General features: G+C 54.5%; 1 protein-coding gene across 20 annotated transcripts in view; it reads right to left on the bottom strand.

Annotated features, from left to right (window-relative positions):
• Positions 1–266: 266 nt before the first annotated feature.
• The window catches only part of EMID1 (EMI domain containing 1), a 70067-nt gene continuing 57243 nt past the window's right edge, over positions 267–13090 (bottom strand). For 5 of the 20 annotated variants that reach the window (XM_086348557.1, XM_086348545.1, XM_086348551.1 and 2 more), the window contains 4 exons: positions 10507–10551; positions 5115–5199; positions 4189–4332; positions 267–1019 (listed from right to left, as the gene is read on the bottom strand). In XM_086348557.1, the coding sequence (XP_086204683.1) occupies positions 895–1019; positions 4189–4332; positions 5115–5199; positions 10507–10551 (399 nt within the window). In that variant the 3' untranslated portion in view covers positions 267–894. Of the gene's footprint in view, positions 1020–3893; positions 4333–5114; positions 5200–7123; positions 7578–9483; positions 9812–10506; positions 10552–13090 lie in introns of those variants that run through there. The other 15 variants (XR_015144723.1, XR_015144720.1, XR_015144719.1 and 12 more) reach the window with 7 other exon arrangements.

Here is a 13090-nt window from a genome sequence, read left to right as displayed (position 1 = left end):
GCCTGGATCTCGTGGGGCAGTGCTTGTCTGACTCTTAGTTTGGCATCGGGGTAGAATGAGTGAACGAGCAGTGAACAAACGGCCGACTGCAGGAGGGCAGTGCTCTTCCTGGACACCTGGCTCTGCCCCCCTACCCTGTCCCCTGGCTACCCAGGTGATGGACAGGGAGCCCTGGCTCCATAGCCCTCGGGGACAGTGAAGGCCACTGAGGAGAGCTGCTGGCCTGCCTGGCCGCACCGTCTGAGCGCACACAGACCAGGCCGGTGGGCAGTCAGGCGGGGGCCTTTATTGGCTGATACGCATCTACCTGCTGGGGCTGTCACAAGCGGGTGTGGAAGCAGGTGGCCCCCTCCCCCAGACCATGGAAGGGACTGAGGGTTCAGGGGTCAGAAGTGACACAAAGGGCCCTGAACATCCAGTCAGATCAGGTAGCTTGACCTCAGGGTCAGGAAACCAGCACCAGAAAACGAGGAGGGGTACAGATGGGCCCCCCAGGTTTGGCTGGGGAGCCGGGAGGTGAGACTGCCCACCCTCGTCATCCCTGGGCGTGTGGAGGGCTGGGCAGCTCCAAACAACAGAAGCTCCAAACCTGCCGGCCCCTGCAGACCTGCATCACCCCATTTCACAGAGGGAAACTGAGGCCCAGGGCCCTGAGCAAGGCCTCACCTCTCACCTGGGCCACGCCTCCCTCTCAGGCCCTGGTCCCTGCTCAGCCTCATAGGAAGCAGATGTGCATGGGGTGCCAGGACCAAGACCCCCACCCAAAGGCCTAGGTGGTGGAAGGGACCCTGAGGATATTAATAAATATGGGCGGGCAGACCCCAGAGGCAGCTGGCCCAGGCCAGGCTGGGAAGGGAAGCCTGGCTGGCCCTCCCCAAGGGGCCACCACCACCCTCAGTCTCTCTCGTCTCGGCTCCTGGGGGCCACGATCCGGTAGCTGGCCGCGTGTCCTCCCCTCTTGCCCCGCAGGAGGCTGGGGGTGCCTGTGCTGGCGAGGCTTGCCCCCGACCCCTCTGGTTCTGCCGGAGGGAAGAAGAGAGGGAGGGATGGAGAGAGGCCAGGTTAGTGAGGTCTGTGTGAGGCACCCACCTACCCTTGGCCTTCTGGGGGTGGGGCTCTGTCATCTGGAAGCAGAGCTGTGGGAAAGAAGGGGGTCTGCAAAGCTGGTTAGTGCCCGTCCCCCTGGGAGTTACTATCCCCTAACCCAACTAGAGCGCTCAGGGCCTTTACATGATTTTCTATGACAGGTGGGGATGAACCCACCACGTTTCTGAAATGCTTCGTACGTAATGGATGCGCCATGAAAAAGTGCTTTTTCATTAACGTATTTTGGATGTGGAGGTGTGCCCTGAGTCATTCCCATTTCATAGCTGGGTAGACTAAGGCCAGGCATCACTCTTTCTCTCTCCTTGAGTTATACGACCCAAGTGGGGAAGGGTTTAGAAGGCCAGGCTCTGCCACTGACCTACTGTGTAGCTTTGGACCTCTGTCAGGGTCTCAGTTGTCTGATCTCTAAAACCTGGGGGATGGTCCAGATACAGAGGCCTTGGGCAACTCCAGTAATTATTGGAGTCAGTTCTGATTTGGCTATGGTGACATATGCCCCAACCTGCAAATTAGCTGACCTCCAAAAGTAAAACTGAATAATTGGCGTTCTTCCCACCTGGCAAACTCCTACTCATCCTTCAGAACCCAGATCAGGACCTACCTCCTCCAGGAAGCCTTCTGTCACTATCACCTCAGTCCTTCTCAAATGAGGGGATAGGCAAGTTGGAAGGATGGGCTGTTTTTCCAGAGGGAGAGCCCCAGGATGGAGGACTTGGCTGAGCCTCCAAAACCCTGTTCACAGGACCAACACTTGGACTCTGGTTGCGCATCAGCTTCACACTGAAGGCCAAGCGGCTGCACCCTCATAGTCATAACTGTCTAGTATCCTGGCCCTGTGTCCCATGAACCTCTGGGCTGAGATTCGGGGCAGACAGGTATCTGCAGTCACAGTCAAGGGACAGTTTGTGCCCCAAACCAGGGAGCACGGGGAGAGGGAAGCCCAGGGCTCAGGTTCCAGCATCAGCTCAGGCCAAGTCCTGGCCCCACCGTATTCCAGTCGTGCGGCCTTGAGCAAGTCCCAGGGGAATGTGGGGTGACACTGCTGGAGTCACACTCCTGTGAAGTGTGTAAGGTGACCAGGAGTGGAAAGTGGTTTTCACAGTAAATACTGGGTCTTGATAGTCAGAAGGCTGGTGTGTTTTCAACTCTTGCAGGTCTGGTCGCTGTGAGTCGGTCATGAGATGCTGTTCTGACATGACCAAATTCAGGTTTTCCCTGGGCCCCCCTCAGTGCCTAGCAGAGCAGAGAGGTCGGGGAACCTCTGCTGATGGAGCCCGAAGAGCTGGAGCTTTAGGCCAGACCTAGGGGACCCCAGGGGCTCACAACTCTCCCAGTGTCATTGCGGGAGTCACGAGCCCTCTGAACCTGTGCTTCTTCCTCTGTGAGGTGGGCATGGTACTGCCCACCTAGAACGCATGTTACAAGGACTGGGGATGCTGAATATAAGTTCCCCGGCCCGGGTGGCCCAGCTGTGTGACAGCTGTTACTATTACTGGTGTCGATCAGAGTCTAAACACGAGCCCATCTGGGTCTTCTGTAGCCATGGTATATGTGATGGAGCAGTGGGGATGGTTCCATCTCCTCTGCTCCCCTCCTCCCGCAACCCCCTTCCAGGCCACACTGAGTGGACATGGGCCCTGCCAGGTGCCTGGCACTTCCTCCCTGGGCTGCTGAAGGAGGGGCAGGGCACAGAGTCAAGGCCACAGTGTGTCCCTTCTGGCTCCTGTCCCAGTCCTCCTGAGGGGGGTGGGGGGGCACCTGACAAAGAGCTGAGAGCCTGGGATTTGGTCCTTGGTCCTTCCTCTGGGAGAAGAGAAGGTCTGGGAGATGGTTGGAGAAGTTTCTAGAAGTTGGGGAAGCCATGTGGCTCAGCAGGAGCAGCTCTGGAAGCAGACCCCGCACACCTTCCCACCCCTGGAGAGTGGGGCTCTGTGGGGGCTGTCCTCTCCCCTCCTCCTGGCACTGGGAGCCTTCCATGACTAATGCGAGGGTCCCATCTCGCAGGAAGGCTTCCCCTCACACACATCCTTTGGCGTACCTGTTCCCCACGCCCCTCACCTCTGCAGATGCTGAAGACCCTCCGCCACCAAGGCAGGTACCCTGAGACCGGCCTCTGCACCTGCCCAGACCCAGAACGCAGCTGGTGTGCCCTACACTTTTGCCAAATGAAGGAGATAGCTCTGACCTTAGCTCTCCTTCCTGCTGGGGGCCTCAGTTTCCCCATCTGTAGGACAGACATGAGGTTACGTGTGATGTCTGAGGCCGTGTGCACTGAAGCGTTGAGAGATGGGACATCTGGGAGGAGAGTGGCCGTTGGGGCCTCTTTGCAGGTAGAAGAGGGTTAGCCCCAAGGGCAGTCAATCCCTGCCTCTCTCCAGGGCCGCCACAGACTCCAGTTTAACTCTGGTAGGCCTCCTCAGCCCCACTGTGTCAGCCAGGTGGGGCTAACCTCTTGTCATGTTTACACTCAAGGACCTTCTCCAGCGGGGCCCTGCCAGACCGTCTAGCCCCAGCTCTCACCCCTCAGCAAGCTCACAGAGCAGTCCCTCTGGGCTCCCTCTGGTCTCTTGGCGTTTGGCCATGCTGTTCCTTTTGCCGGTTCACTTGCCCCCGATCCTGGCCTTTCAAGTCTCCACTTAGATGCCTCCTTCCGGAAGCTCTCCCAAGATGCCCTCTGCCATGCCCCGGCCTGCTTCAGGAGCACTTCCGTGCTTTCCTGGTTGCCAGTACTCACTCCACTGGGGTATTCCTCACCCTGGGTTTAACACCCAGCTCCAGGGCTCCCCTCCCCACCTGCCCGCAGCAGCTCCCTAAGTTCCACGAGAGCAGGATTGTGTCTCTCTTATCTGTTGGAACCTGTCCAGCGAGGTACCTGGCACAGAGCAGGTGCTCAATCACTCAGGAACTAGTTACCAGAACCTTCTCTGTGCCAGACACCGTCTGCTGGCCGGATGGAAGGGCTGAAGAGGGGGTGGGGGCTGCTAGTCTGGATCCAGTGTTGGGAGGTGCCGTCTGTGTCCCCAGGCCCTTCCCAGGCCCTTCCTGGCAGGGGCTGCCCCTGCCTGCCCGCCCTGCCATTACCTGGCCAGATGATGGCTTCCAGCAGGGTGACCCGTCTGGCCAGGAGCTCCAGCTGAGCCTGCTGCTGCAGGAAGCTCTGTAAGCTAGGAGCCTGATGGGAGATCGAGAAGAGCAGACGGTGCGAGTCTGGCCTCCGGGGGCAGGCTGGGCCAGGGAGTTGAGGGGAGGGGCAGGAGCCTCTGTCAGGATCTGGTTCTCTCCTAAGTGGGGACGGGGCTCACTTGGCTCCTCAAGTGACCAGATGGGTGGAGAACTGGTGGATGACTGCCTGGGGGAGGGTCTCTCAGCCCACTCATGGGGCACCTTGGGACCAGGAGGGCCTGCTTAGTGAGTGCCTCTTGGGTCAGAGCTGGAGGGTGGTACATAACCCAGAATCCCCTGGGACTCGAGCCTGGCTATGTCACCCACAGTCCCCTGCCCTGCTGGAGTCTAGCCCTGTGACCTGCTGGCCCATGGACTTGCACACTGGCTCTGTCTGGAGTCTGGATCCATTGCCCATAGTCCTCCTGGTGGCCTGGGTTCTGACGTTATTACCCACAATCCCCTGTACTGTTGCAGTCTGGCTCTTTACCCACAATCCTCTGCTACCCTGGAGCTTGGCTCTGTTGCCCATCATTCCTTTCAGACTCAAAATCTATCCGCCCTGGCACCCCTGCAGGCCTGGAAACCACATTACCCACAGTTTCCGGAGCCCCAGGTCTGACCACAGGGGTGGGGGCCCGGGTTTCTGGGGCTCCCCTCTTCCCCTGTGGACTCGTGGGACCAGTCATCGAGGGATGGGTGGTCTTGACCTTTCACGTCCCCACCTGGAGAAGGTCAGGTACCTTCTCCGGCCTCTTGACTGGGCCCAAGCAGCTCCACCCTGGAGGGCCTGGGGAAGGCTGGCGGGTGGGGGCTGGGCTGTCTGTCCGTCTGTCTCTACTCACCATAGAGCCCAATCATTGTTTCCAAGATTAAAACCCTCTCAGCTAAAATCTTCAAAGCCTCGCGTAGTTGGTGCAACCCCTCCCCCTGTGGAGGAAAGAGACAGATGCAGCCGTGAAGAGGGCAGGGGAGGGGGGCCCTGCAAAGCTTGTTGGAGGCCCATGCCCCACCCTGGACATGCACCCGCAGCCCCTCACCACCTGCCACAGCCCAGGGCCCATGGACAGCTGGAACAAGACTCGGAGAAGACAGGAGGGGGACAAGGCAGGCAGAAGCAACCCCCTTGGTAGGATCCCACCCAGCTGTCTGCTCTCTGCCCACAGCCCTGCATATCTTCGCTGCACTGGAGGCAGGGGGAGGCCAGTCTGCAGGGGCACTCCTGCTGTCCCGGGGCCTGCCCGGAGGCTGCCCCAGAGCCCCAGCCGCTCTTCCGTCTCTGCTGCCTGAAACCAGCTGCTCTCACAACATCCGCAGGATTCCTGCCACATCCCTGGGCCACTTGCACTCTTGTTTACTTAGCAGTCTTTGAACTGACTCAGTTTTGCCTTCAATACTCTGTTTGTCTCAGCTAATTAACTCCACCAGTGGGATCAGGCTACTTTCCAATCGTCTTCCCACTCATGTCCAAATGAATATATCAGAGTAAAATCAGAAGATGTCTGAGTGGCATCACTGTTGGGAAGCTAGGCTTAAAATGCTGGTAAGGCTGAAGTCCAGGCCCAGGTGCGCCCTTTCCTAGTCCTGTTGGGCCCCTTCCTCCCAAGGGCTCTGACGGCTCCAGGTCCATATGCTGCACATATGGCTGGGAGCCCAGCCCTCAGCCCCGCCCTTTTGTCTCAGCTGAGTCTCCAGCACCCCTCAAACCCCTCCCCTGGACCTCCCTGCTCCAGGGTCTCCTGTCTCAAGTAGTGCTGACGCTGCCCAGGGCTCTGGTCAGGGACCACCAGCTGGCCCTCACCTTCACTTCTTCCCAGTGTCTGTCTGTCTGTCCTTTCCTCCCCCTAGCATAAGGCCCATGGTCTTGTCAGAACCCCACACTCCCTCACTCCTTCCTTCCTCTTTCCTAGTCCAGACTAAAGGTACTTCCGGGATGTAGAGATGTTAATTCTGACCAAGCAACAGGACGGCAAGAACTCCTCCAGCCCTGACACATCTGGGAGTCTCTCTCAAGTCCTTTTCCTCAGTGCAGATTAAATGAAGGGATGAGGTATAATACGCATCTTGGTACAATTGCTACCTTCAAGGTAGCTCTTCCCACACAAAACATCTAACAAGAGTCCTCGCAACGTGGCTGTTCTGAACGAGTCCATGGCCATGCTAGGACTGACCCTTGTGATCTGGCTGTCCTGTCCGTATCACATGGATGGGACTACTCTCAGGCCACTGCCTGGCCATGGAGCCTGGGGGGTCGCCCTGAAGTGAGCCCTCTTCAAGTATTACATGCATCTAAAAGTGGATGACCTTCAAGAACCACATTGAGCCGCTGGAGCATGGACAGTGGGACAAGCTGACATCACACGTCTCCTGGTGAGATGCAGTAAGAGGGCAGCGCCTCCCCAGCTGGCGGAGGGCAGTTCACCTGCATCTCCTCCTGAGGGAACTGTCAGGCAAATCTAGATGGAGGGACAGTCTCAAAAAGACAAACTCGAGAGAAGGAAGAGAAGGGCAGGGGGCCTGTTCTGGATTAGAAGAACCTAGCGACGTGACAGGAGAAGGCGATGGCACCCCACTCCAGTACTCTTGCCTGGAAAATCCCATGGGCGGAGGAGCCTGGTAGGCTGCAGTCCATGGGGCCGCAGAGTCAGACACAACTGAGCGACTTCACTTTCACTTTTCACTTTCATGCATTGGAGGAGGAAATGGCAACCCACTCCAGTGTTCTTGCCTGGAGAATCCCAGGGACGGGGGAGCCTGGTGGGCTGCCGTCTATGGGGTCGCACAGAGTCGGACACGACTGAAGTGACTTAGCAGCAGCAGCAGCGACATGATAACCAAATGCAATACACGAATCTTGATTTGATCTTGGATTTTTTTTTTTAAACCAGCTACAAAATGCATTTTGGAGATGACTGGTAAAATTTATAGGTAGTGAAGTGAATTCACTCTGTGTGTCCGACTCTTCGCGACCCCATGGACTGTAGCCTACCAGGCTCCTCTGTCAATGGGATTCTCCAAGGCAAGGGTACTGGAGTGGGTTGCCATTTGCTTTATAGGTGACTGTGGTACTGTGGCTCTTTGGGAGAACATCCATGCTCTTTCAAGACACACACTGATGTGTTGGGGGAGATGCAGATGAGGTCTGCAACTTACTTTCCAATGGATTAAGAAAAAAAAGTCTGTAAGTATATAAAGATTGAAAGAACAAACATGGCAAAACAGTAATAACTGGTCAGTCCAGAAGAAGGGCATAAGGATAGTCACTGAACCAACTTTTCTCTATATTTGAAAATTTTCCAAGTAAAAACCTGGGGGAAAAATGCAAAAAAAAAATATTCTGGGTAAGTGGCCTGCTATTTGCACCGATGATGTCCCAGTGCCCCCAAGCCTGGCCTGAGTGTCCAGGGCCTGCTGGACAGCCCCTTAGCTGTCACACAGACATTCCCAATTTTCCACGGAGAAAGCTCAGAGGGCCAGCTTCCCCTGGCTGTCTTCTGTCTTTCTCTATTGTAAACATCTCCCTTAACTTCTCGCCCCCTCATTCCACAGCCAGACTAGCACCCACGTGTCTCTCAGCTCCACTGACATCTGTCCATCTTCCGCCCCCTCCCAGTTCTGGCCCCCAAAGCCTCTTGCCAGGATGACGAGGACAGCCTCCTGTCTAGTCTCTCTTTCTGCTCCCACGTTGCTCCCTTTTCCCATCCATTCTCCATGTGGCAATCAGAGGGATCTTTGGCTAACAAAAATCTGACCACATCACTCCCCTACTTAACATTTCAACGCGTTGCTCCCCACTGCCTACAGCACAAACTTTACACTCCTCAATATGGCCTCTTAAGTTCCCAAAGCCTCTGACTCGTGTCTCACTCCTTGCCTGTCACCCTCTGTCGCTCCAAGTATTTGCAGCTCCTCAGACACCCCAGGCTTGCCCTCGCCCCAGGGCCTTTGCACACGATGTCTCCTCTCCTCTGCCAGAACACCCTTTGCCAGGCCTCAGCCTGAGTCTCCTCATCCAAGAAGATGCTGAGTTGCCCCCTGCCATCACAGCTGAGCTCCCCCTGTCCTGTCACTGCTGGTTACTGGTCTGTTCCCCCCTACTCCTGCTGTGACCACTCTGAGGGTGGGCACTGTGTCCAAATCACATCTGTGTCCATGGTGCCCAGTCTGGAGCCTGGCACCACCAAGGAGGTGCTTGGGGAAAGTTAGCTGGTTCCCCAAGCCCTGGGAGCTGGAAAGCCTGGGCTTCAGTTCCAGCTCTGCCAACAATTCACTCTGTGGAGTTGGGCCTCAGTTTTTCCTATCTGAATAAGGGGTATGGGCTTTGGTCTGGACAGGCCAGTGCCTGCAGCGCATCCTCATGACCACTGGGTGTCACTGCTGAGCCACAGACAAGTCAATGGCTGCAAGAGCTTCACCAAGTGGTGACTAGCAGGTGGAGTGTGGGTACAGGAGCCCTCCCCACGCGGACCTCATCCCCACCTGCCCCCAACAGAGCTGGCCCTCCCAGCCCCCAGAGCCTCATGCATCCCCCAGCCCAGCAGGTCCCCTCCCAGGCAGGCGGCAAGCAGGGACAGGAGAGCAGGTAGGTGAGGGGAAGGCAGGTGGATGGGCAGGGGCCCTGCTACCTCATGGCGGTGGGAGTCCCTCCCAAAGGTGGTTCTGAGTTTGAGGTCTGTTCTGAGAGAGCTCAGGCATCTGTTTTCCTGTTGGGCCCCCCATATAGGGATGGGGCTGCCCAGCCTAATTCAGCCTTCACCCCACCTCTCCCACCTCCCCCAGGCCTCTGAAGAGGCCAGTGAAGGAGCCGGAGGGCTGGGATCTCCTGGGTCTAGCTGACCCCCAGCCCAGCTCATGCCCATGCTGACAGTGTGCTTAAGAGGCTCTGGAGCCACTAGCGGGTGGAAGGTGGGGAAGCGAGTAGGGTGGCAGTGAGGGGCTGGGAGAGGCTTGCTAGAGAGGTAGCAGGACCCCACGAGTCATGGGAAGACACAGGGGAGGGCTCGTGCATGGTGGGGGCTCCCACGGCTGTATCCATCACTGACCCACAATCAGGAGCAGAGAGGGCGGGGCAGGAGCTGGGTGCTCCCCATGTCTTCCTTAACTAGCGCCTGCCAGGAAGTAGGGCATCCCAGCCAGACTGCACCAGGAGTGGGTGGGGGAGGGAGGTGGGCACAATGCCAGCCTCCAGAAGAACGCCCCAGTGGCCTCTCCTGTCTGCCCCCATCCCGTCCATTTTCCAAACGCCTCCTATGGCAGTGGTGGTTTCCAGGTCCCTGCATCGTGGGGCTTCTGGTGCTTCCGCCATGTTTCCTGGTGGGGGGCGGTGATTTCTAGGCCCTGAAATTCATTCACCGCAACTCCCTCTCGTGACGGTGAAGGCTTCTAGGTCCCCTTTCCCGTTTATCCTATGTCTTCTGTGCATGTGACAGTTTCTAGGCTTCCTTTGTGTACGGTGGTTTCTAGATCTCCTTGTTTCATTTTCCATGGTTCTCTGGTGCGTATGACAGTTTCTAGGCCTCTCCTTCCCCTCCTCATGGGTCTCCTGTGTATGTGACGGTGTTGAGGATCTCATGTTAATTGTACGTCTTCTGGGTACAATGGATCTAGGTCCCTTGACTTCATTCACCATGTACACTGGGTCCATGATGCTTTCCAGGCCTCCCTTCCTATGATTCACCGTTTCCAATGTGTACCGTTTGTACCACCATTTCTGGTGGTGTCCAGAGCCCCATCCCTTTTACCAAAGGGCTCCTGTGTATTTCGGTGTTTCTGCACCTCCCTTCCTGTGCTTCATGGCTTTCCTAAGGCCAGTGGGCCAGGAGTGGCCCCCTCTTCTGTGTGGGTATTGTTTTCCTGCTTCCCTTTCTTTTGCAGACAGGGGAGCAGAAGCCAAAGCCCTTGCTGGGAAGGGCTATGGGGGCAGGGCATGCAGTCTGGACTGGGTCAGCCCAAACCACCCAGGAGGAAGCGGCAGGGTCACCCTGGCCTGCAAAGGCCGCAGAGAGAAGACAGAGACAGGGACGAAGACAGAGTGTATAGGTCTGCTTACAAGGCTGGCCCTGCCCACTGGGGAGGAACAGGGTGCTGGGAGGGGGCAAGGGCTGAGAACTGGCAAGGCTCTGCCCCGGGAGACCAGGTTGCAAAGGGGATTTGGATGGGCTTCCCCCACCCCCATATAATCTCCTGAGTGTCCAGGGCAGGGAGGCAGCAGGAGGTCAGCGCTGGGCTAGAGCTTACCCAGTGGCTCTTCTCACCAGGGTCTCCTTTGGGGCCAGGTTCTCCCTGCGAGGAAAGAGAGAGGTAGGAGCAGTGAGAGGGAAGGAGAGAGGGCTTGGGGGCTGTGGAGAGAGAGAGAGAAGCTGAGCTAGGCTGAGACGGAGAGAGATACAGAGTGGCTTGTTTGGACTAACACAAGATAAAAATGCAAAAAAAAAAACAACAAAAAAACACAACTGTTTGAAGGCAATGGAGAGTGATAAAGAGTAGCCAGTAACTGAAGGATATCTGACCTTAGAAAGAAGGGAACCACACTGGGTAACACCCATACTTTTATGGCTTTTCCTCTGAGGGCTCATCCCAGCCCTCTCTGCCTGGCAAATGGCTCAAGCGGGAAGCTTTGGTCTTCCTGGCCTGAGGAGTCAGAGGTTGGGGTTGAGACCGCCCAAGGAGGAGGAAATTGAGGGGAAGATACTGGAAAGCAGGAAGCCACAGTAGGGAAGCAAAGTCAGTAGAGACACTCTTCTCTAATCTGTGGATGATCTGTGAACTGCCCATCCTAAAGTCACAAAGCTGAGAGCAAAAGTCAACACTCATCAGAGGACAATTCTCTTCACTATGACATCTATATTGTCCAGTATGCAACACAAAATTATTAGACATACGAAGAAACTGAAAAATGTGACCCATCCTCAACAGAAAAATCAGTCCGTAGAAAGAGATCCATGGGCAACCCAGATATTTGAATTACTAGACATAGAGCTGAAAATATCTATGACACACACTATTGGGTGTAAAATAGGCTTAAAATGTATTGTAAAACACAGGGAATATAGCCAATATTTTGTAATAACTATAAATGGAAAGTAACCTTTAAAAATTGTATTAAGTTTAAAATTTTTTGATAAAATAGAGTAAAATCATTTTTAAATTTAAAAAAAACCGTGACAAATATGTTAAAGAATCTAGTGGAATTGATATAATGGGTGATAAGATGGCAAATTTCAGAAGGGATGTGAAAATTATAAAAAAAGAATCACATGGAAATCCTGGAAATGAAAATAATATTAGAATAATTCCTTAGCAGGGATTAACTGAAGATGGGCCATAACAGAAAGAATCAATTAACTTGACAACAGGTCAGTGCAATAATTCTAAACGAAGCACAAAGAGAGGAAAGATTTTTTTTTTAAAAAATGACAGACCCTCAGTGACTCACGGGAGCCTCACTTAAGTGTAACTGGAGTCCCAGAGGAAAGAAGAGAGGGCTGAAACAGAAAAAACATTTGAAGACACATCAACCAGTTTTTTTTTTTTTTTTCCAAGTGTGATTGAAAATCAAAACAAAACAGATTTCTGGTTTCTGGTCCAGCATATAAAGACCTTAGAAGTTGCCATTCTGTCCTCACAATAAGTAAGAAGCTGAACAAACTGAAAAATCAACAGTTCTTTGAGCCATCAAAGATGTAAGGTCACCGGGCAAACCACTGCCTCTGCCGCATGCCCCCGCCTCCCCCCATCCCAAACTGCAGAGACAGACAGGCGATCATAACTGAGTGCAGCAGGAGCCTTCCTGGGAACCCAGTGCCAGGGTGGTGAAGCCTAAAAGTAATTGCCAAAATGCTGGAGGCTCAGTGTGAACAAGTCCCAGGGTTGAAAATTCCAGGGGACCCAGTCTCGGGTGGGGCTGATGGTGGAGTTGGGGGGCATGGCAGAACGCTTTCATGAGCTTTACCTCCAGGAGTTCTAGCTGGTCCTCACAGTGAACCCTGGAGAAAAATCCCTTCCTGTTTTTTTTTTTTTTTTCTGGGGAAAGGGGAGAAGAACCATCTTGAAACACCCCAGAGCATTCTGTTCTTCTTAACAAGGCCTGATCACAGGAGAAACTACTTTGCCAGAGCCTAACTCGCTGGGATCTTATCTGTGCCTAATTAACATGGGAGTTGGGAAATACCCAGGTTTAGCCAATTTTAGCCTTTGACGTGGGACAAGGGAAATACCCCAATTCCAACCCCCTCTGACCATCTTGTTCCACTTAAAGGGGAGAAACCAAAATAAAATTGAGAAGCACTAGTGAGGTTCACCATCCAGGGCCACAGGCTCAAAGAAACCCTGAGACCCAATGATACAACCACAGAGCACTTCCTCCTGACACCTCACCACGGCCTTACTAAAGGCCTGCTTACTGCAGAGGCTCGTTGCTGCTGTTGTTTAGTCACTGAATTGTGTCTGACTCTTTTGTGACCCCATGGGCTATAGCCCGCCAGGATCCTCTGTCCTTGAATTTCACAAGCAAGAATACTGGAGTGAGTGGCCATTTCCCTTCTCCAGGGGATCCACTCGACCCAGGGATCAAACCATGTCTCCTGCATTGCAGGTGGATTCTTTACCACTGAGCCACCTGGGAAGCCCACGTCCTATCTACCTTTCAACAAAAAAATTACAAGACGTACTACAAGGCAAAAACACAGTTTTAAGAGGCTGAATAAATATCAGAACTGGAGTCAGATAGGCTATGTATGTTGGAATTATCAGATAGTCTTAAAAAAACCCCACAAATACACAGAAAGAAAACTGCTATGATTAATACCAAGGGCTTTCATGC

Source organism: Bos grunniens, chromosome 17, assembly GCF_055505025.1.
Source record: "Bos grunniens cultivar Pamir isolate PY7600 chromosome 17, Bosgru_T2T1.0, whole genome shotgun sequence".
Lineage (NCBI taxonomy): Eukaryota > Metazoa > Chordata > Mammalia > Artiodactyla > Bovidae > Bos > Bos grunniens.
This window is presented reverse-complemented; position numbering and strand designations above follow the sequence as displayed.